Source organism: Dermacentor andersoni, chromosome 3, assembly GCF_023375885.2.
Source record: "Dermacentor andersoni chromosome 3, qqDerAnde1_hic_scaffold, whole genome shotgun sequence".
Lineage (NCBI taxonomy): Eukaryota > Metazoa > Arthropoda > Arachnida > Ixodida > Ixodidae > Dermacentor > Dermacentor andersoni.
The window spans coordinates 51,013,506-51,038,187 of NC_092816.1; the positions used below are offsets into that span (position 1 = coordinate 51,013,506).

The 24,682-nt window shown below is 48.4% G+C and overlaps 1 protein-coding gene across 2 annotated transcripts in view; it reads right to left on the reverse strand.

Annotated features, from left to right (window-relative positions):
• LOC126548291 (neprilysin-1-like) overlaps nt 1–24,682 on the reverse strand; it is a 100,259-nt gene that overhangs the window by 65,954 nt on the left and 9,623 nt on the right. The window contains exon 2 of one of the 2 annotated variants that reach the window (XM_055063773.2): nt 22,149–22,235. The exons of the other annotated variant lie outside the window; for it this stretch is intronic. Within the exon in view, the coding sequence (XP_054919748.1) occupies nt 22,149–22,235 (87 nt within the window). The remainder of the gene's footprint in view (nt 1–22,148; nt 22,236–24,682) is intronic. 2 annotated transcript variants of the gene reach the window in all.

Below are 24,682 nucleotides of genomic sequence, written 5' to 3' on the forward strand. Positions count from 1 at the left end.
CTTGAGAGCCACGGCCTCATTGAGAATGAAAGCCCCCGAGAAAGAGAGAGAGAGAGATGGAACTTCCTACGTGCCCGACGACGGTGCAGTTGCCGTGGTCGCGAGTCATTCAATGCCCATTTAAGATAGCGTGGTGGAAAGCGCGTGTTCTTTGTCTCGACGCTCGAGATGCAGACTGGCTTTCATAAGTATAGTTGGCGATGCGCGGACGGCCACTTTCAGACTTCCTCTCGAACTGCTTTCGCATAACGGCCGCTTTTTTTTTTTTTTTGTTCGGTTCGCGGAACAAAACTTTCGGCGACCGCTGACCGACAGGCGCGGGTTGAAGGATTTAGTCACGTGCCTGCGGGCCTGTCCTCCACATCGACGCTGCGGCAGCGGCCGTTCGGCCCGCACACAATGGCGGAAAGTTTCGTACGTCGCTGGCTGAGCCCTTGAGTTATTGTTTGAAGAGCCTCGTCTTTTCATCGAGGGTGCCGGCAGGTTCCGTTAGGCCAATTAAGGGTCACGTTAACTGACCCTGCCAAGAGAGTAAGTATACTCGAGCGCGCAGTATAGCCTTCGTTAGTCGGAAAGGATAGCTTATTGAGGGGCCACCAGACTGTGCATTGCCAACGCTTGCGTAATATTGCCCAGATTTGGAGGAAACCTGTGGGTTGCTCTGAAAGCGTGCCTCGAGTAAGTAAGCGTTGACGCTTCAACAGCAGCAGCAGCAACTCGTAAAACTATCAGCCCAAGCACTGCGTACAGACGGTTAACCAGCGAAGCTGAAACGTGCGGTCCCGGTGTTTATCGCTGGGCTAATCCCGATGGTTCGTTAAACTCTTTCTCAAGTATTCGTTACGTCCTTGTGTTTGTTAATTAGTTAATTGATGACGACGACGAACGCGGGAGCAGTGGCACGAGCGCGGTGTCGCCGGGGTGCGCCAACGAGCCAGCTGTGGAACAAGATGACGCTGGAGCCATTGCTGATGATGATAGGTTCTTTTTTCTACACGCGGACACGATACTGGGGCAATTAGTCCTTAACAGCTTCGCTGTAAAAGAAAGAAAGAATAATAGAAGAAGTTAGACTTGGTCCATTACTTCGGTTCTGAATGCATCTTCTGTGTCTGTTCAGCTGAGGACTGTAAGAGGCATGTCCTAGGTATTATTTTTTTTTTTTGTCATTTCAACAAATATGTTATGTCACACACCAAAATGACTCCACACATGGGAAATGAGCCCATTTTTTTCAGCGTATGCCTTAGTTTTAGAAAGAAAAAAAAAAAGATGTTAATTTAGACAAGGTGGAAAATGCGAATAATGCATTTTCACGATGTCTCGAGTTCGCAAGAACGCTATAAAACAAATACAAACTTCTACGCCTTTTAACGTTTTTACACTGATAACATTGTCCTTAGATTGAATTGTAAGTGGAAGTAAAATAAATTTACTTTATTCTGCGCAATGAAAGCACAATGACCAAATACGCCCCTTGGCTTTTGGACGGCAAGCATATAAATGGGCCCCATTCGGCGATATTTTAGTGTTACCTATGGCACATATTTTCAAAAACACTTTAACGACGCATTTCATTGCCGTTTCGTGTATATTTGCGTAGTACCTCTCTCCCCTAGCCCTCCTCAACTTTTTTTTTCGTATTTGCCGTCATGGTGCGGCAAAATTAAGAAGTGTATATGTTCTGGTAAAAAAAATGAAACTTAGTTTCCCGCTGTGTCAACAACGCCAAGAAGTATACAACCAACACCCTAATTGCAGTAACGAAATCGGTGAAAGCAGAATTTCGGAAATCCTTCATAGCGACGAATTTCAGATTTCCGCCCAGTTGATGTTCGCCTCGACATCGGTGAGGGAAACTTGAAGGTGTTGTGGATATCGCGAAGTGACACATCGCGAAGTCACACTCCAGTATGCAAGGATGTGACGCTTATTGGGAGGGCGATCAGATTGCAAGGGGTTAACTGTTTATTAAGATGGAATGCGCAATCGATAGAATGGAAACCATTTGCACCGACACCTAATGACCAGGAGTAATAATGAGGTAACAGTCTTGGCCTTCTTTCAACCTTAACCAAATCTCCATCAAATCTACTTCCACGTACTTAAAAGTAATTAAAAACGTACTTAAACGCACGTACCTAAAAGGTATCGCCAACATCACCCTCGCCCCATGGTTCGTCCAATCAGACTGTGCACAGTGCGCACAACGGAACTCTACAGGGTGACACTATCCGGAGTTCCAATGTCTCGAGGCCGTTACCATAAATCATTTGCAGTGCAATGTGTGTCTTGTCTCAGAACCACGCAAGTCACAGTACCCCCCAAAGAAAACACTTCCATGCACGCTGGTGCATCTGGTCCGTTCGAGGAATGTCTCGGCGTGGGTGCGGTCCGGCGGCGACAGCTTGACTTCAAAGGCGCTGCACTGCTTCCGCGAAGCGAGTGGCTGAAGCTCCGGCTCATGATCAACCCGCTTACGCACATTTCGCCAAACCGCGGCTCGATTTCCACCCTCCGACGGCTGTAACTCTCCGTCGCCGGGGTTGTTCCGGCCGGACCACGCGTCTCCTTTGACAGCCATGCACGGTCTTTACAAGTAACCTCCAGCGCTAACAACAAACGCTGAAACTCGGCTCGCCCTGTCGTAGGCTACAGGAAAAAAAAAACTGACTCGCCATCCCGGCCCTGTGAAAGTAGATGTCCGGCGAAGCTGTTGCAAAACCACCACTATACTGCTGAGTGGGGTATGCAATGTTTTACTGATGGTTCGGATGCTTGTTTTGAGCGTGTTCTTTATTGAAGCGTATGCCGTTCTGTGTGCTGTATGGGTGATTTCAATGAATGTATGCACTGTTCGCTTCATTTTGCTGAGCGCTTGTAGCCTCTGCCTTACGCGGGTATGAGTCGATGTATTTTTCCTTGCTTACGGGGATATGAGTTATTGCTGATGATGATAGAGGCTTGTTTTGACCTTGTTTTTTATTAAACCGTACGCTGTTTTGTACGTTGTATGCGTGATTCCATTGAATGGATGCACTGTCCGCCTCACTTTGCTGAGGGCTTGTAGTCTGCATTACGAGGCGGATGAATGGGCGGATGGATGGATACAACTTTATTGAACGTCCGGCGAGGTTTAAGGCGACACGGGCTAAGGAGGAAGGAGGAAATAACCTTATTGTGACCTGAGGAACCACTCCCCACCCACTCTTGGTTTAGTGGCCGCCAGGGGTCGCGGGCCGCACCCACGTTGCGACACGGGCTAAGCCATAGAATTTTTTGCTTGCTTAAGGGCTGGGGGGTATGAGCCATTGCGTATGACGATAATTTTACTTCATGGGCGGACGCTAAAAATTGCAACATCCGAGAGGTTAACAGCTTCGCTGTAAAAACCTTCGGCAACTTCATTTCGAAAATTCCCAACCGATAAAGCTGTGCGCGGGGCTTAACACGGACTCTAATGAAAAGGCGTCTCATTATACGAGTGCCGATTTTTATTGCGAGTGAGCCGCATTGCCATCATTCGGAATCTCCAGTGAGCAAGTTGGATGATTCATGTCTGTTTCTCGCTCCTTGGCGAAAAATCTTCAAGGAAAAGCTAAGAATAAGCCCGGCGAAGGACGCGTAATCAGTGCCAACTTCGTTATGACGAGTGAAAGAATTGTGCAACAGCCGCGTATACGCTAGGGTGCGGACTGGGCGCATGCTAACTACATCCACAGAGAGCCTCGCATTTCCTTACAGCACGCCATCTCATTTCGAGGCTTCATTCTTAACCGATGAGACTCCGAGACCAAGTTTTACCGAGACCCGCGTCCAGGGAAAATACGCATGGACTGAACGCGTAAGTGCCTCGCGCCATAGGATTACAGAGAGAGAGAGAGAGAGAAAGGAAAGGGGAAAGGCAGGGAGGTTAACCAGAGGGGAATATCTGGTTTGCTACCCTACGCTGGGGAGAGAGGGGAGGGGGCAGGTAAAGTGATAACAAAGCAGAGGTAAAGAAAGAAAGGAGCACTGACATACAATCACAGTCGGTCACTGTCGCCGCATACTTTAACAATTCAGAACTGGATATAAGATGCAAATATATAACACGCTCGTTGACGCCATTCGCAAGACGTTCACGAGTCTCAAGCTGTTCGTTCGCGTGTTACAGCTGTTCGCGTTTCGACGTAGCTCACGGGCAGAGCGGTGCATAAATGCGAACACTGCGTGAGATTAAAAGTCGAATCGCGTTAAAGTAAAGGACAATTGTACGCATCGAACGCAGTAGCCATATGGCAGATCAATTGACCCCTTCAAAACTGCTTCACCTCACATAGATTCCAACGTGTGCGTTGGATCTGCATAACTACTTGTCCAGACAAAGCTATTCTTTAATAAAGGTAAAGTGAAACATCTATCCAAATGTAGCATATTGCTGCAAAGGAAAACCATACAGGTTCCATCCAAACGTAGCACTTTGCTACGTTTGGGTGGATGTCTCATTTTCCCTTTATTAATTACTTCTCTCCGCCTTGCGGGCTTCCGCGGAACTATTAGGTCAAAGCTATTCTTTCTCCGATTTTGCATTCTTTATAATTTTGATGTAAATATTAATTCAAATGTTCCATTTTTCCAAATTGTTACTTGAAGTCTTTTGCACAATTTAGGGGGATAGGAAAAATAAAAAGAAACGCTTTGCTTTGATACATGCCCGTTACCAAGAGCTGACGTCGGAGCCACGAAATGTCTTTATGTGGCGACCGAAGGAATTTTACGCGCCAACTCTTCGTAACGTTCCCAAGAAGTGACCAGCCCAGATTGATAACTACGGGAAAGCAGAAAAGAGCGCTTCTTCGGTGGAACAGCCGAGATTCAGACGGAGTAAATGATAACGTTGGCGCATTGCAGCTCTTAGACTCTGAGTTCAAAGTCACCACACATTGCCGCCGTCCGCCCTCGTGCGACAATGTAACGACACCGTGGCCTTCCACGTATGGTAGGAAAGTGCGAAACGTATTCTTGCTGTTAAAAGCCTGGCGGTGCATTTTTGAAAGGACATATGAAAGTGAGTTGGAGCTTGTTAACCTGTAAAGTGCCTCTAATTTGTTCATCGAGACCTCTCTTCATAGGGTTGCAAATTGGCAAACAGCACACTGATAACATGGTGCATCTGGGACGATGCATGCGTCTTTCCTCCCTTTAGAGAAAGTGTACACTGGCTGAGTCAAGAAATGCAGAAAGCAATTGCTTAGCACCCGCCACGGTGAATGAGGGGCTATGGCTTTCTGCATCTGAGCCAGAGGTCGGGGGTTCGACTCCCGACAGGATTGGTTGCATCTCAGCAGAAGGGCAATCTATAAGAACGCTCGCGCGCGTAGATTGGGCACACAATAACGAACCCCAGGTGGTTCAAACTGGTCCGTCTTCCACCTGCCCGAGACTACGGTGACTCTAGTAACCCACGAGTTGCTTTGAAACATTAAACCCGACGATTCGTAAAATGATCGCACCTAAAGGTGCTGGCGATGTGTTGGAGTGAGGGTGATACGTGCTACAGGAGGCAGATGCTTGCTCCATCATGGGGTCTCGCCCCGTATCTTGCAATATTAAACATTGCACATAAGCTGCCGCCCTCCCCTCCCCCCGCCACGGCGTGATGTTTATACATACAACTGTCTTAGACCGTGCCGCAACTTCGCGTATACGCAACGCACGCCCTCGCAGGCCTTCGCGGCGAGCAGTCGTCGACTCACGCCGGGCGCCTCCTTCGTTCGCACAGTTTAGTCTTACGCAAGCAGGTGTATCGCGCCACGCACGCACTGGCTGCATATTCAACAGGGCCGGGGACGACGACGGCATTGAGCCGTGCCCCATTAAAGCTTTACTCGAGCGTGCCGACATCCACTCTATCTTGAGACTTTCTTTTTCATTTACTTTTCTCATCCCTCATGTCGCACCCGCGGGGGTCCCTCGCCTGACCGGTGACGCGTGAAACAAGCGACTCCCTCGACGTAGCCAGGAGAGGAGAAAGTGGGGAAGGGGGAGGAAATTGCCGCATCCACGTGCCCTGCTGGAGCGGCCGGAGCTCCTGGTATATATGCATGCGAGCGCTGAACGATGCGCACGCGACTGTCTCTGCAGTCACGCAGGGGCACTCGTCGGAGATTACTGCGAGCTATCAAGAAGTGCCGTAGCGGTGGCCGCAGCCTCGTATTAAGGCCGTCGGTAACGGTCGTTCTATAGACGTGCTTCGGTAGATTTCACGAACGCAAGCGACATTGGGGGGCGCAAAAGCGGTTGTGGAAGTTGCTGGTATATCGCGGGGCGTCGGGTAATAGCTTTACGATTACCGCTGGCGGTCAAGTGCTTCCATAGATACCGCGAGTGGAATGAAAACGAGTTTACTAGGCGAGCTTTCTGCTCCGTAAAAGTGCCGTGCATGCGCTTTCGTCTTACCAAACGCGAGATCTGTGCTCGCGCGGAACCGTTTGCCGGTCGCAGTTTCAAGAGACAAGCGGGTGGCCGAGGGTAATTTTTTGCCGAGAGCGAGCCTTTCGTCAGGAAGTCTTGTCGATAATGAGAGCTGCGTGTCAAAATTAGTTCTCGTGAAAACAAGCAAACTACGCCCGCGCACAGCACACGTGGGCGCGCGAGCGAGCTGGTGGCACATCACGTGATGACACCTCATTGTCCATAGGTCGATGAAAGACATCAGCCAGTGGGTGCTCGACAGTGATCGCAAAAAATATCAGGGATGTCCTGTGTAATATTTTAAGTAGACGAAATCATTGGAACGAGAAGCTGAATTTTGTATGCGCGATTTACAACGTCCGAATGATATAAACGCAACAAGAACTGTAAAAAAAAAAAAATGCCGGGGGCGTTACATCTTGTCGTTTGAGGCAACGCGGTTGCGTGAAGCGATACTTATCTTGTGCATTATCTCCTGTAAAATCGCGCTCATTGAGGAACAAAGCATCACTTGCTAGACAGTGTGAATGTGCGGGCCAGCAGCTCCGCCATCTGAGCTGACCAGGAGGCTAGCTTGAGCTGGCACGAAGGCTTGTAGGTTCCTGCTGCTTTCGAGCGGACATTTTTTGTTCTCCTTTCAGGAAAATTCCAGCACTTCGCGGATTTCCCCGAACTCGTTTCCATATATTCACTGTTAAATTAAATTAAATTATGGAGTTTTACGTGCCAAAACCACTTTCTGATTATGAGGCACGCCGTAGTGGAGGACTCCGGAAATTTCGACCACCTGGGGTTCTTTAACGTGCACCTAAATCTAAGTACACGGGTGTTATCGCATTTCGCCACCATCGAAATGCGGCCGCCGTGGCCGGGTATATTCACTGTCTTCGCTTTTTCGAGTTGTCGATGAATTCGACCTCGCCCTGCGATCTCTTCGTCTCCTGGTTAGCTCAGAGATGGCTGGGTGACGACCCCGAAAGACATTGGTCCCGGGTTCGATCTCCGGAACAAGAGATAGGTCGTTTTCAAATGCGGAGCGTTCTGTCTGCGAAACTCGCACATTGGTGGTTTGCTTTGAAACGCTCACGCGTGGATGACAACTCTCTTTATTTTTTTAAATTTTTTTTGGCCTTTCACGAAACGTCGTCCAGGTTGCGGATTGCAACAGAAATCGTTCCCCACTTCGTTCACCACCCTGAACTGACACATGCGCATATGAGAAACTGTGGCGTATAGGCTACTCCCCACAAATTTTTGACCAGCTCCGGTTCTTTAGCCCGCACTCAAAAATCGGTATACGCAAGCCTCTGTTCCGTTCCGTCCCGCTCCTAATGCAGTTACCGGCCGCAGCCGGTGCATCTCGTGTGGAGCATCCGAACGCCTCGTGCACTAAACGTTGCTTCTATAGCTTCAATGCTTGATAAATCGAGAAGGGCTCTATCCTTGCTATGAGCGCAAGCGTTTTCGCGTTCTGAGCTGTCCTTCTCGAAAGCTTGGGCGGAATCGGTGTCGAGCGAACCATTTCCTTCTGCTTCTTCTCCCTTTGTTTACAAAAAAAGACGCGTTCCTGTCAGCACTAAAGTGCGCGAAGACCGGTCAGGGCTAGGCTCCCCAAAAGCGAAAATGAGCGTCTGATTTCTTTTTATTGTTTTCGCCCTCGTGACTTCCGCAAAATTTTTGTCGCATTGCAGGAACGCAAGGACAAAAGAAAGGAACGCGCACAATACGAGGACGCGGTGTTCGTTAACAAAGATGCCTTCCAAATAGCGTCGCACTGCACGTCCTCTCTTCTTAGGCGTGCTCACGCGAGGTCGCGGTAGGCAATCGGCACTGAACACCAGGGTTGTCATTGCCTTTTTTTTTTTTTTTTTTTCTTCGAGTGGTGACGCGACTATAGCGACGAATGCGACTATAGCGACGAAAGACGAGCTGATAGTGTCGTCTCCTGCCTATTAGATGACCGCTATAAGACCTATGCAATTACAAACGCTGATGACGCATTCTTTGGCAGCGATTTCCTGTAACACTGCATCGCAAGGCTAGAAACGTTGCATTCGAAGCAGGAACAGAATTTCGATGATTAGCCCGTCCACCCAATAAGAAAGAAAAAGAGAAAAGAAAGGAAAAAGCACATTCCGCGTGGACTGCCCTTTGTAGTTTCCTTTCAACGCTTTGCCGGATGCCTGATCGAAGAGAATGCCCTTCCTTGATGGGCGAGGTCAGCGTGAGAAAACGTGCGTAGAGTGGCATTCGAACAACGTCGCTGGTATAGCGAGGCGATTTGCTGCGCAGTGTCCGTGATGGCTGATGCGGTGGCTGTAGCCTTTATGTCGCTTGCGACTGACACGCGAAGACAGAAGCGGGAAGCCTCTTGGTCGTCGAGGGCACGCAACCAGCGGTGCGCGAATGGGGCCAATGAAACGTTCCGCACGACCGTATTCAAGTTAACCCTGCTGTGATTTTGTCTACCACACTCAAAGACACCTGAGTTTGGTCTTAAAGCCCAATTTGCGATCTATTTTCGGTCGTCTACGATTCCGCCAACAAGCAAGCAAGGGTTCTTATTGGGCTATGAATTTATAGACTCTCAGCGGTATCTTCAAAATCATAATGGCATTGCCACAGTTGCAACAAAGGTAAATGAAATCAGCAGTCTGACATAAAAGAACGAGGTCGACATGAACCCGCTTTGCCAGAAAACCCCAAAAAGATGGCATAGTGGTTGTTTTTCGCTTTTCCTACGCGTTAAGAGCAAAATAGCGCTCTACAAGCGTTCTAATATAGTACCTGAGGGACCCGCCGTAATAGCTCCATCTCATGCAAGAACTGGCAGGCTGCACTTCAACGGGAACACTGGTGCCAAAGAAAGCGACGATAAAGAAGAAAAAAAAACATCACAGAGTAAAAACAATTGGAAACGAAATCAAGTCTGGAAGCAAGTAGATCACACAATGAGAGCAATTAGCTTGCGCAAGAATGAGCACCAATCCAAGCGGAAACTAGCGAACGACTTCCTACCCGCCCCCTTTTTTTTTCTTTTTTTGTACATATTGAAACTATTAGTTTGTAGAATGACTAATTCCATCCAATTCCTTTTATTTACGTACGAAAACAGAGTATATTATACGGGAAACGCTAACGACAGCAACGTTTCAGTCCCCGCGATATCAAAAATATTAGACCGTTAAAATATATTTTACAAACACTCGCAGTACGCGCCTCCTAATCGTTGCCGATGAAAGAAGTCGACAACGTGGAACAAACAGTCACAAGTTCCCTTAGCAGCCGCGGGCTCTGACCTCGAGCGGCTTGTAAGAGCACAGATTTCGGTACATAGTACCCATACGCAGCACTCGACCTTTCCGTGTCATTAGTAATGCACAATGGAAGTCCCTTGTAACGTCCAAGAACATTGCGAGACGAAGCGGAAGTATCTACGATCTCCGCGAATTCAGTGAAGAACGTCACTGCGCTGGAAATGCTCTCCGTGGAAACGTTCCGCGGTGGCCCGCATATTGCCTCCAAGGACCGCCTGGCGAACCTCATGCCAGATCTCTGTGACACGCACACTGTCAATACGGCCCCCGATGATGGAGGATATGGCGTCCAAGGCAAAAAACTATTTAATGATGTGAGAAGAATGATAAACAGCAACGATGTAATGGGGTATGGTTTATAAAGAAAGAGAAAATAAGGCACACATATATATATATATATATATATATATATATACATATATATATATATATATATATATGCACGCACACACACACACGCGCACACACACAACACATACACACTTTGGCTCCTCGTTCACTCTTGCTTGCACACACAACTCGGGTTTCGTCGGGTCTCGGCGAAAGTCAAGGAAAGGCCGGGAAAGTGGGTAAATCAAACTTCTCGTCTGAAAGCCAATAGCCCGGTGCTGAATCGGCACCGCACTCACGCACGCACGCACAACCAAGCACAAACACACATGACATGTCGTCCCCTGTGCATTGCACGGGAAAGACAAACAGGCTACGGAGAACGAATAAGCTCTCCTCGGTAAACAAGTGCGTTAGTTGCTGGAGCGATATTGAGGAAGGGTTCAGCCAATCCTTCTCGCGTGATATGAGGGAAACGAAAATGCAGTGAAACTGGAGTAAATATAGAGTCGGCTTCACCGCTCCTTTCCGCAGCTCCTTTCGTTTTCTTTTCAGTCTTTTTTTTTTTTTTTGTAGGCTCACGAGTTCAGATGCCGCAGTCCCCCCCTCGGAAACGATGCCTTGCGGCAAGACGGCAGCAAACCAAAACGGTTCGCCTGGCTTACCACTGCAAGGCACCGGTACCGGGCTCTCACTTGCTCTCATCTCGTGTTTGTTTTTCTGCCATTTGTCTCCCCCGCTCAACCTTTCTGTCTGAAGCACGAAGGTACAGCAGTACAGCGTACGCAGAGGAATCCAAGCAGGTTAGCAAGGTACGGTAGCGTCCTCGCCAGACAGGGTTGCCTTTCGAAACCAGCCGGCTAGTTCCGTGCACGACTGCATGCCGAAGAACAAGCGGGCGCAGGAAAAACGGCGACAGAATCAAGCCATTTCATTCGGAACGAAATGGCTCTTTTGGTTCGAACGAATGAAGCCCTACCGTCAACATGGGGCACGAGCAACTACTGACAAGGCGGAGCTGAATTTCCGGCGACAGGCAGCCGAGCTACAAGCTCGTTCACCTAAGCATACAGAAGCACCAATGCACCCGACGGTTCTACTATTCCTGTGGATTGAATGGCTGCTTGACAACGTAGTACCGAAATCGGCAAGAGAGAGAGAACCAGGCTGGGCCAATTGCAGAACATTCAGTGGAGCAACACATGCCGAACAGCACACGACCACCAAGCCCAGCGCAGCCACCGCGCCTGTCAGCTGCGAGGCCCCAAACGGGTGTCTCCTCGTCTCATTATTGCCTGTTGGCTGCGATCGGCGAGCCACACAGAACCCGGAGTTCCTTAGGCCAAACGCAGCGATGCCTCTCGAGCACAGACGTCACTACAGCAGTAGCTACAGGAACAGCAAAAAAAATCTGAGCGGCAAGCCAGGCCCGCATACATCGTGCTTAGCAGGATGACCTGGTACTAGAGCTAAGAACCTCGGCGAATGTCACGTGGCCGCGGTGGAGGACGGTTTAGAGCTCCGGCTAACAGCTTCGCCGCCCCCTTTTCGCTGCGTGCAACTTCTGGGAGGACGTGGCACGTAGGGCCCGAGGCGGAGAGAACGGGAGTCGCGAAGAGGGGCAGCTGCTCTTGACGCGGCGAGCGGCTGCCTACCGAAAGAAGAGGGAAGCGGGCAATAAAGGAGCTCCGTTGTGCAAGGTTGCCGCGCGCGGCGCGCCCTGCCCTCCCCACCACGCGTTCCGTGAACGAAAGTGAACAGGGACTGGAGAACTTAGCTCGGCGAAGGCACCGTTCTTGTTTGGGTCGCGCTGTCGACAACCGTGCGCGCGCGCGCAGAGCTGCTTCGTGGGCCCATTTCTTGCTCGACCCCACAAAGAAGACGGGGAGGGGTACAGGGGAAGGGTACGGTGGGGTGCTCCTTGTATACACACTATAGCTGAAACCCCTTTTGCCGGTTGCTATTTGCACTGCTCTTCGTGGCTGCGCGTACCTCGTTCCTGTGTGTTCGCCATTTCTTTTTAAACGAAAGTTGCAGCGACGAGCAAGAAGGCTAAGCAGTTGGTGGTGAAGGAAAAAGTGAGTCTATAAGGTGACTCGCTAGATTTCCGCAGTAAAAGAAAGGAGAAAAAGAAGAAAAGGTAAAGAAGGAGAAGCCTAATTTTTAATAGTTGTAGAAGCACACAGAAAACACAGATGAAAAAGGAAGAAGGCACACATATGCACACGCATAGGCGCAACTTCCAACAATTCATTTTTGATCCCGATGCCCCTTTTTATACATCACATAATCTGAGCAAATCAGTATCACTGCGCAGAAACTTCAAAGGCACCCCGAGTCAGCATTTCTACACGAGCGAGGATGGCACACTCACAAAATCAAATTATTTCGTTGTCAGCGCGATCGACGCCATGCTTACGCACATTTCACCCATCTGTTCTACTTGTTCTGCTTCTTCAAGCGCTCTTGTAAGCTCATTCCTATATATCGACCAACAATTCTCGCCAGAAAAACGCCGGCCACGTTTTTGGACATTATAACTGTGCTCGCGCAACCGATCGTTGAGGCAACGGCCGGTTTGCCCAACATAGCTGCGACCGCATGACAATGGTAAGCAATAAATTACGCATTCAGCAGAATCTGCAAGTTTGTTTTTGTGGATCTTTTCGCAACCACAGTTCTTTCTGTGCGGTTGGAGCCGTGATCTCGCACAGCTTTCCCAGCTTTACTTAGTGCTGAAAAGACCACAAGCACATTAGTTTGTCGAGCGACTTTCTTTCGAATTATGGGCGACAGTGCGTATGCAGGGCAACACACTTATGTGACTCCCGCGCCTCAAACGGTCTGGCCACGGTTTGACCAACGTTCTTGCTGTCCCTCAGAATGCGCTCAGCTACAGAAACCAGCCCTGGCTGAGGGCAACCAGCATCAATCAGCCTCATTCTTTGTTGGTCAAAACTCAAGGCAATTAAACAGTGGCACGATTTCTTTAGGGAATTCTTGAAGCACAGGCTAGCAATCGCCCTTTTGAGTAATTTAGATTGCGTTGAGTGGTAAGTGAGCAGGGGTTTACTTGCGCGTGGCTCATAATGCCAACAATAGCGATCATTACGCAGCGACAGGCGAAGATACGGAAAAGCGCAAGATTTCATTCTGTGGTATCTCAAAAGTCACGTCCAGGGGTTTGAGACAATCTCGAATAATTGGCAGGGCAGCGTCAAGCTCCGGCTCTAACTGATCGCAAGGGCAATTAACAAAACAAAAAAAGCACGAAATCATCAACAAATCTAAAAGCTTTTTCTACCTCTGTACCAAGTAGTCTGTTTCAGACAGCTTCGCGCCACGGTGGCCTAAAGACAAGTCGGAAAACCGGGGTGTAAGAAATTTTGCCAGAAATCTCCTAAACACAGCCGTGCGCTTAGAAGCTTTCAAAACGGTACTTCGTAGTTGGCTACGTTCAGCAGTCAAGTGTAACGCTACGCCATTGATAAGTGACCGGTTGGAAGCGTTTCACATCGAATAGAGATTTCTTTCTTTCTTTCTTTCTTTCTTTCTTTCTTTCTTTCTTTCTTTCTTTCTTTGCGTCTTTAGCAGCCCGGTATTGTTATGGGGAGCGTGAGAGAGCTGGCATTATACAGCGGACGTGGGCAACTAATGTAGACAACGGCCAGCGATTCCCCCCCCCCCCCCTCCCCAATAAGAAAAAATAGAAACGTTTTAAACTGTGTCAGTTGATATCCGTTCAATTAATTTCTTGAATATACGTCACAAAAAAAAAACTCTCTCTCTCGGTGTACAGTCTCTCGCACACACACGAAGAGACGTTTTTCTCCCTTTGTGCGTGTCAATTCATTCGTTTTGCGTTTTCAGCAAGCGAAAACCCAAGGACGACTAAGTCATTCACGAGCAAAAGGTCTTTAGTCTCTGCTACGGCTCAGTGATGTTATTTCACTTCACTTTATTAACTCGAAAGCACCCGGGTTGGGGCCATTAATGAGGCGTGGGCTAACTCTCCAAAGAGAAACAACTCGTACAGGATAGAGGAGGCGCTCCACACTCAAAGTGCGTGTGCCTGTGAAAGTGAACACACGGAAGGCATATTGCAAAGCCACAAACTATCGTCTTTACATTTAGGAAACAAGTGCGACCCGCTCCAGTAATCAGCGAGCACTTCAGTAACGTTATCCTGCTGCGCCCGTGATAAACGGCTCTACCATCGAAAGATCCTGCCCCCCCCCCCCCCTCCAAAAAAATAGAAGGGTTACCGAAACGATGAGGTATTTGAAATGACGCGAGTGTACCAAAGAAGAATGAAAATCATGCTTTCCTCGCCCAAGTACGATGCTACAGAAACAAACGGGACCAGCATACTATACATGGCGAGTTGCTCGCTCAGTGCACGGTTTTCGGCGCTGTGCATTTGGACCGGAATAGGGGTAACGCACTTTCGCAGTCCCCCGATCGTGTGGGGGTGCCCATTCATCCGTGCAAAAAGAAAAACGTGGATTTCGCAAAAAAACACCGATGCAAACCGGTGTTTTCTCCCACGCGGAATACGAGAAATCCGGGTCACCGGAAATCGTTCGTTTGCGAGCTTTCTTTTCTTATTCTTTCGATCCGTTTGCTCGTTCTTTTTTCCCTCTTTGTATTTGTTTTTTTTTTTTTGCTTTCTACCGCTCTTATTTGTCTATCAAGCACGCCGAGAGTGGGGAAACGTCGCTTGCATTTTGGCGGGTGCACCACCGTTTGAACGCTGGCATGAAAGAAGTCTGATCCGGTAATAAACGCCTTGAGGTCTCCCGGCTTGTTTTCGTTATTTACGTTGAGCGTATAGTTGGCGTCAGAAAGCGACGAAGCAGGACCTCCACCTCAGCTACTTGAAAAATCTGCAGCCAAAAGCGCCTGTGCAAAACCGCTGTGCAAAACCCCTGCGCAAAACCCCTGCGCAAAACCCCTGCGCAAAACCCCTGCGCAAAACCCCTGTGCAAAACCCCTGTGCAAAACCCCTGCGCAAAACCCCTGCGCAAAACCCCTGCGCAAAACCCCTGTGCAAAACCCCTGTGCAAAACCCCTGTGCAAAACCCCTGTGCAAAACCCCTGTGCAAAACCCCTGTGCAAAACCCCTGTGCAAAACCCCTGTGCAAAACCCCTGCGCAAAACCCCTGCGCAAAACCCCTGCGCAAAACCCCTGTGCAAAACCCCTGAGCAAAACCACTGTGCAAAACCCCTGTGCAAAACCCCTGTGCAAAACCCCTGTGCAAAACCCCTGTGCAAAACCCCTGTGCAAAACCCCTGTGCAAAACCCCTGTGCAAAACCCCTGTGCAAAACCCCTGTGCAAAACCCCTGTGCAACTTCGGGCTAATATTGCTTCAAGACTGGTATGCACGATTCGAGATTGCTGCATATCGTTACACCACAGCTAATGGTACTGCTTCTTAGCCATTTCGTTTTTCCTTTTCTGTGCAGGGGACAGGAGTGACAAGTTTTCAACACTGATCAAGTTCTTCGGCGCGATGTGTCGTTCATACAGATTCGCGATTTCCTTGTACTGCTGTACGAAATGTGACGGGATGGATATATTTCTTTCGGTGGACGGAAACAGTAGTGACGAGTGCTCAATGCTGGCGATGGTTAGAGTTTCGAAACTATGTGTCAGCCTCAAGAGTCGTTTCAATGGAGCGCTCTAGGTTGACGTATGGGCCACCCAAATTCCATCAACATCCACCGAAATGTGAGTACACGCACGCTCTGAAGCGACTGCTTAAACTCGGATCACGAGAGCGACACCTGAACACTAACGTGGTTCTGCATCTCTGCCGAATTCGCATTTATTAAGTATCCATTTTTCAGGCTCTTGCGCATCGTACGGTATCTTCCTTTCTCACTGAGACATCACTGACGCCAGCACTGCTATACTTACGAAATGCGTCAGCACATCGCGACAATCGACTACATCGTGTGCCGTCACTGTTAAAAGCAATGTACACACATCCGCCGCGTTGGCCCTTAAGCATTCACGCCTCATAACCTCGCAACAATAGAAAACATTGACATATCCCTGCCGAACAATGGTACGTCTGCAACAAAAAAAAAAAAAAAAAGGCAGACGACACAGTTGGCCCGTGTAAATGTGCGCAGTCAAACAGTCTGCCCTTGAACGCGCACGAACTCGGACGAGTCCGCCGTGTGTGTGTATTTTTTTTTTTCAGCCTAAAATAAACAATTAGCGAAACAAAAATAGCCCGAAAGGATGGATGGAAGGAGAGAGAGAGAGAGAGAGAAGGCAAGTGGGAAGCAGAAGAAGGCCACGGGATCAGTGTTTTTCTTAGGGCCGCCACATTCAAGGTTGAAGTCGGACCGCTCGGGAGACGGCGGCTTGCGCGCGCTCTTCGTGCAATTCGATCACGTCCACCGAGACGAATGCGCAGCCTGGGCGTAGTCGTCGTCTTCGTTGTATTCGGCGCGACGCCGGCTTAGGGCTGGCCCGCGGAGAGCCGTGGGCCGACATCGTTCCTGGCGCCATTCACGCGCGCGTGCGTGCGGAGCAAACTTCCGCGCACGTTCTTTTTCTTTCTTTTCTTTTTTTTTCTTTATCTCCTTTGAACGAGGTCCATGCGAGAATTTCGGGCGTGTCGCGGTGTTGTGCGTACAGTGCATGTACGTATACGGTCCCGAGAGAGTGTAGCAGGCAGCCGAGTGCACATAACAGCTTTTTTTTAAAGTCAGATTTCGTTACAAACTGTGTGTTATACGAATGTGAAAACCGCCACTTTGTTTTCTCTAAATACTATACAATCAGATGCTGAAATCAGTATCTGCGTGTGCACCCGTGTATGAAAGTATATACAGACCGGAGCCTCGCCGAAGCAACCGAATTCATTCCTAATTCGGCCACACCTATATATAGTGAAATTTGCGAGCGCACTAGAAGGTTGGTCATCTTAAGTTTGGAGTGTAGTTCGCTGTTTCAAGTGACAGTCGTAGGCGGAGAAGAAAGTCGGCTTTTTTTCCCGAATTCTCTCGTCGGTGTGCTTTTTCTCAGGGGCGTTCGCGGGCATAGTTAATCGTTCCCTCACACTTTTCCTTGGTAGAAACCACTTTTCGTGGCTGAAACAGAGATGAAGATGCGATATCGTGTGGTGAGTTGTCATGTTAACGCTGAGTCCTTCATTTGCATCACATATCGCGCTATTCGAAAAGTACTACACGATTTATTTTATTTTCGCCGTCTGTGACGATACACCGGTCTTTGTCAAATTGGTGTCAATTTTCTGGAAAGCTGATGGCAAGTACCTAACTGAACTTCTTTCACACAGTTCCACTTACGTCTGACTTCTTATCCGGGATGAATATATTGACTGATCGCTTCAGAGTTAGTATTGAAAAGCAGTGCGAGTGAAGGGGAAATATAATGCACAAGGGGTGTGTGGAAGATAAGATATGCTCCCCCCCCCCCCTTCTCCCATTTGTTTCTAAATTGTACAGTGGGGATCTGTCGGAGGTCACTTTTAACACGCTTTCTCCCACTCTCAACTCGACCAGAGTTGACATAGGCACGTGTTTGGTGGGACGGGGTGAAGGAAGGAGAAGCGAGTGGTTTACGTTGTGTGTGGAGAGCGGGGGGGGGGGGGGGGGGGGGGAGGGAGGAGACGTGCACACGCTGCCATGCTTAAGATGAGCGAGCATCATCATTGGTGGTTTCCTAATGCACCTCGAAGGCTGAGCGCACCAACCGTTTAATGCCGTGTCGCCATCACCCATACGTATATGCAGTCATCGGCCGCGGTAATCAGAAACGATGGCCTTGGAATTAGCGGCAGGAGGCGTTAACTGTCGCCAGACCGTGGCCGGATAGGACGGTGTGATAGAAAGTGTCTATTCGACTCACTGCTATTCGAAGAAAACACTTCGCTTTCTTTGTTTTCTTCGTGTATAAAGTATACGTGCAAGCCAGCTAGACAGGTGGTTATGGTTAAACGTCGGAGACGACACCTGGGTGTATTCGGTGCATTGGCATCTGGACACCTGTAGGTGTACCGATGGGTAGGAAATTTGGTGACATGAAGGACTCTTGTTTCACCGAAACGCTGAGAGTTGCGACGATCTCTGCGCTCGTTCGTACTCAAAGCACTTCGACACGAGAGAGAGGAGCTCAGTGTTCCATCAGAAGTGCCTCCTGCAATTGAGGAGTTCTGCAGAAGGACTTGCAGTACGTCTGCTCTTGAAGCGTCGGCAGCACTTACTTCTGCTGTTGAAGCGCCAGCAGCACGTCCACAGCTACAGCAGAAGCGTTTTGGTGGCATCGAAGGACACTCGGCTTCCGTGGTGCTCGTCGTTAATTCGTTCGACGTGGAGTTGCTAGCGAAACGCAGCTGCCCTCCAAGTGCATTCGAGGGGATTTAAAAACCATCTCGCGACACCCTTTTCGCCCCTCGATTGCCTTAAAGCATATTCGAAGCACAGTGTCCACTTCAAGTCAGAGGAGTTGCTGCCATCAATTTTTCTTCTGTCAAAGACCAATATCGCGTGGAGGAACGTACCGTTATGCGCGGCTTAATGTATGACCCGAAAGTCTTGCTTTACTTATCTTCTATAATCGAAGGATAAAAACACGCAAGAAGTTTTGGTATAAAAGACATTTCGACAAAGAAACATCTGCAGATAATGGCTTGAAACGCAGTCTTCAGTGTTGCTTAATAACTATAGACCAATAAGAAAGTAGACTTCATCAGGGCCGGCAATCACAAGGTACAATAAAGAAACTGAGGCTACCTCTTTTCTCACATAAGGGCCCATACATATCCCAAACACAAGCATACTAACTCTACAAAAAAATAAGAAAAGAGAGGTAAGATGCGAGTCATAGTTATATTCACGGATCGGTGCAGACAAGCCAGCAGCACAAGCAAGGAAAAAAAGTCTGCTGGATTCCCTCGGCTCCTTAAATAGACATGAGTGAGAGTCATGTGCAAAGTAATGAATATTCAACGCCCGACAAGCCAGGACGCGTCATCCCAGTCACGTGTTTCTCGCACGTGGACTGGAGATCAGATTAAGGCACGTCGAGACGACGTTGCTGCGGGCGCGGTCGAAAAAAGAGCCAGTGGGCGTGTCGACGCTACCCAGAGGTCGTGCAATCTCCGGTGCGAGTGTGTGCAATTATGCCCACGCGAACGTTTACACTATCGGCGCGACACTGAATACTAAACCGTTAGCCCGCGCCTGTTACTATGTTTCTGAAGGCGGTCATGTTTCGTTTCTTTGGTTCTTGCCCTGCTATTCCTGTAAGCCTTATTATTATTGTGATTATTTGTTCTCAAAACACATACACTTGAGAGGTTATCTATGACCCCGTGAACGTGGTAAAAACGCAACAGTGCCGCAGATGAATTAAGTCTGACTCATCTTTGATAACCACCGTAAATTCCACAATCCGTTTCCAGATTCTAGTGGGTTGAATCGCACGTCTCCCTCAGAACGAGAATTAAATCCGCTGATTTAGTTCAGCTGACCTTTTTGACAGGCGATCTTGATACGTACGGTTATTGTCATGTGTCTAACTGGAAACATATTTTGCTTTGTCGGCAAGTGCACGTGAATTTGGTTCAATGCAAGATTTAAACATGGTAACTGGTGTGCCTTGCTTGCAGAAAAAGGAAAAGTAAAAGCCTAAACGAAGAGGAAAATGTTTACGCAGACTAGAGTAGACGGACCGATTGATCGGATGATTTAAATACAAGGTGAATATACCGCAACATGCTCAACGACAATTCACACGAGATTGGTTGTAGGAAAAAAGGCAGCATGATTTCGAGTAATACGTCACAGTTCTCGGGACACACGGATGTAGACTCGAAACGGAAGTGAAAGAAACATCCGAAGTTTAACGCTTTTCTCACCGAGGCGTTAAACTGTGGCGGCAACTTTACAGGCGTGCCAAGCGTAACGATCGCGCGTGCGGAGAGAGAGAGAGAGAAAAAAAAGACGTACGCGGTTGACCATTTCGGTCTGATCTTTTATTATTTTTTTACAGTTTCGAACCCAAAACGAAGAAAAACCGGGAGAAACCAATGCGAAGTAGAGCGGCACAAACACGCACACGCACACACGTTGATGGAAGCCGCTGGAACCGTTTACTCGTAACGACGAACGCGAGGTCGACCAGTCGAGACGGTGTCTCTCTTTACGTCAGACTAAGTCTGGAGCCGACGTGACGCTGTGAGGCAAGCACATATACATACACGAGTTGGAATTCTGCCCATGACGCACACGAATAAGTTTTACAAAAGCCCGCGCGCTCACTCAGCCGAGACGATCGGCGAAAGTCGTCGAACTGCGTCGCCCCACGTGGGCACGCATTCTGTCGCACGAAACGCACCGTGAAATGTCCGGGAGAGTTGATGACTGCAACGTAAGAAAATAATTAAAGAATGAAGTGGAGCCAAGCGTCGTAGTCTGTACAAACAAACGTACGGGTACGAAAGAAAAAAAAATACGCCGTGTTTCTGGAGATTCGTACAGGGATTTCCCTTTGCTCGAACAAGCAGTCTCTGCGAAGAGTAAAGTCAGCGTTCGTCTTTTTTTTTTTTTTTTTTCACTTCTCACTTCGCTCTTGCTTCTATAAGCGATGACTTCCTTGTAGCGTGGTAGAAAGCAAAGAAGAGAAAAAAAAGAACGTCGTCGCAGTAGTTACGTGAAACGATTCGCAAGGTTGCCTTTCAACCGGAAAAGGCAAGAAAGCGAAGGTTTAGTACTGTATATAACGAGGGGTAATATCTAGCAGGTCCATGGAGATACACGGGCCAGCACTGCACGGTAATTCGTTTTGTGAAGAATAATCGCGCGCGACCACAAGCAGCGAAGTTCCGTGGAGGCATGCAGGAACAAGGGGACCGTAATAAACAAGACCTTTCTGTCGAGATTCTCGACATCCGTGACAGACGCAAGCAGACGTAACCGGACGTCTACGACTTATGCGTGACCATGACGCGCACATGGCAAAGGTGAACTTACGCGAAAGAATACAGCTATGGTGGAATAGGAAGCGAGCAGACAGCGAGTTGCGGCTGTTCAGGTGAATGGTAAACAGGGTTACGACGATCTGGCGTCTCTGAGCGATGGCTGTGCCATGTCCCCGGTGCTTGCTTCACGTCTGGTAACAATATCTGCAGCTTTATATATGAAAAAACGAAAAAGTAAGAAAGAACGAACGGCACGAAAGAAGTAGTTGCCTATAACAGACACGGCGATTCGCCTGTCCAGCTTATATTTAGTGTATATCCGTTGTGTTCCGCGCCGTATCGTGACTTTAAAGCTTTGCTGGCGTGACATTTGCTTTTTGCTTTTGCGTTAAATTGAGGTCCTTGACGTCGAAAACCTAGAAGGGACGCTGGCAGGCTTCAGAGGGCTGTAAATTATTTATTATAATAGCCTTTCTACGTGTCAGTTCCGATTTTGTTGACCAACAGGCATACATGTCGCGACGTCATCATCCAGAGGGTGGGTCATGCGGGAGCAAAATATAAAAATGACAACCATTCTACTCTATGAAGATGGAGTGGCAGCGAACGCTGACGACAGTCAAAGCTCTCAAACAAAAAGCAAAGTGTTTTCGCTGCCATTCCATCTTCACATAGTGGAATGGTTCTCATTTGTTCGTTCATTACCGGGGGAACGTTCTTCTTCTGCGGTCGTTTCGTGCCGGCGCCGTTTACATTCTCGTTGCTGTTCCCTCCGGCGCTCCTCGTACGCATGTTGTTCTTCGGGTGTACCAACTAAACGTGTCCGCCCCATCGATAACGCCGTTGTTTTTATCGCCAATAGCTCTCCTGCTTATATACTGCGATAACCTTGACGTCACGCTATTTTTCACGGCGAGCGTTCTAATCTGTTTCGCATTTTGACATATGCGCCGCCGCACTGCACCCGCATAGGTTTGTTACAAATCGTTGCCGGACACCGAAAAAAACTACGGAAGGTTAGTCATATACAGCTTTCGCCATAAAGAAAAGAAAGAAAGCAACGTGTGGCGGTTTGCTACTTACTCCGGCCAGCTCCTTCGGCTGCTATCCTGGTACATCGGGTTGCGCGAGCCCTCTCTTGCAGCTGTATTAGGGCAAGGATCACCTAAACTGCAACGGGAGTCGCAGAACAGAAGCAGAATACAGAAGCGGTTGAGGAGAAGCTGGCAGAGCAAGAAAAAAGAAACTGCCGGAACCGGCGCGGATACGATGAGGTGACGACGGAACGGAGGGACACCGGTCACGACAAGCTTGACGCAAGAGCACGAGGAACAACAAAAACAAAGAAAAAAGCAAACAAAAACAAAGAAAAAAAAGCACGAACACGAAAAGCGAGGAGCACGACGTGATGGCCGAACAGACAAACAAAAAAAAACAGGGACAGGGGACAAATCTCGCGCCGGCTGCGCAAATCAAAACCGCGAATGCGTGCCCTGGGCACGCGAACGTATAATAGAGCGAGGCTAAAATGGCCCCCGCTGTACAAACTTGTCCGCGGCGTCGGCGTCGGCGGCGTCGTAGCCCATTTTCGCCTCATTGTTCATTCACTGTCGTACCAGTTGGTGGGGGCGGCAGAAGTGAATGACACGGTATACAGAGAGCGTGTCTTGCTCAAAAGCGAAGCCTATAAGGTCTTTCTGTTCTTTTGATCTCCTTGCCAACAATACCAATCACCTTGGGCTTCTCAACTCGGGCGCTTTCGATAGCGTTCGCGCCCTCCGTGCTGACAAATAACGGGCCGATGCAGGCGTACAAGCCCGAGCAATGGGCAGAAAAGAAATGAAAAGGAAAGATAGGTGATGGAGAGAGAGGTGCGAAAAGCGAAATTCGATATTGGTGGTTGTTGAATACGCGCTCGCGTTACGGCGCTTGTTTCGATTGTCCGTTATCGCGTGACGTGGGGGTATATTCACGCGAGTCGACTCGGCTTCCGGAAGTCGCAGAGACCGCCATATCTGGTCACGACAAGAGAGCGTGAAGTGGAGTTTCCATTCCTTTCCGAAGAACGAACAAGTATGAGCAAAGGGCTATAGGAAGACTGACGATGCCTCGCTTGTATATACAGTAGACTATAAGTGGCGATTATACATTTTGCACTGCGTATATAAGCAATCGGCTGTGTATGCAGTAAGTGGCGATTAGTTTGGCCCCTTAGGGACAGGCTTTTTGTTCGTGAACCCGCTTTTAGAAGTACTTTGTTGCACTTAAAAAATGCAGCGTGAGATGTTCATTATGCGCTTCGTGTTATCGTAAGTGTTATGTAAATCTTGTGTTTGTTTTTGTTTAACTGGCAAGATGTAATTGAGGGTGGCTCGTTGAGATGGCACCGGTTGTGTCATCACAAGTGGTGCCGAAAAATGCTGAACACAGACAGACCGCACGAGCTCAAAGCTCTAGTACGCGAGTCCAGGAACCGAAAGAAGTTAGTTGGTGACACGTGTAGTAAACATTGCCTGACGTGTAAATTTGGCAACAGCGGTGACTGCGGACGTGAACATGAACGATTTTGAAGCGCGACGGCGGGCATGAGCGGAAGTAATTTAATCAAAGTTTACGATGACGCTCAAAAATGGCGACTGATGTGTTTCTTTTTTTTTCTTTTTAGGAAGAGCAGAAGGAAGTGAAAAAGCCCGCGGGGTCATTTTCTTGCTCAATCTATCCAAAGCGACTCATTTATAAGGGATTGGATATTCACATTTTTTATGTATATTCGAGCTGATTCTTAGTTTTACACTCATTCCTACTCAAACAGGCGTTCGCTCATCAATACTTTTTCATCAATACGGAGATGGTGCTTATATACCGAGCGCCATCTCTTTGTTGCCACATAATAGTTCCCAACAGTTCATAGGTTATTAGGGCAAAGGTTAGAAGGCTCATAGGTTTCAACGGCATGAGCTTTGATTCCCAAAGCCGATGGTAGCGGGCATAGTTTCGTAATCCTTCGGCATATGCGAAGGAATACGAAACCATGTTTCCACTACAGAAGTGCAGCTGATGATATATAGGGAGAATGTCCTGACGGTGTCGACGACTTGACGACGACGTCGACAGCAAGACAATTGGTGACTTGGTGGGCATGACAACAAAACTGCGAGTCGGGCGTGTTTTTCGGGCTGGCGCGTAAGCCTAATGGTGGCCTGTGTAGTTATGTATGTCCGTCATAGACTTTTCTTTAAGTGCACCGTTTCATATCCGTTTCATATCATATCCTCATGCGCAGTGTAATAACATCCGGACACGACATACCTATAGTTTCTAGCTTTTAACCATGTGATGTCCGACGAATAATGTATGCTTCGCAGAGTATGACGCCCCAAAATGCTGATTCGAGCTTGAGAAGCTTAACGCAAAAGCCGTACTTGCGTCTTCGATACTCTGTGGTGAAGATTCAGCTGCACATAATTCAAATTGTAATTATTTGAATATATAACTGAAAAAGATATTTGGTTAATCAATATTTACCACTAAATAAAGTACGTCAACTCAAATACGATCACGTATTATTGTTTTTTTTCTGTTCAAATGTAATCTCAACGACTAGAGATAAAGCTGAA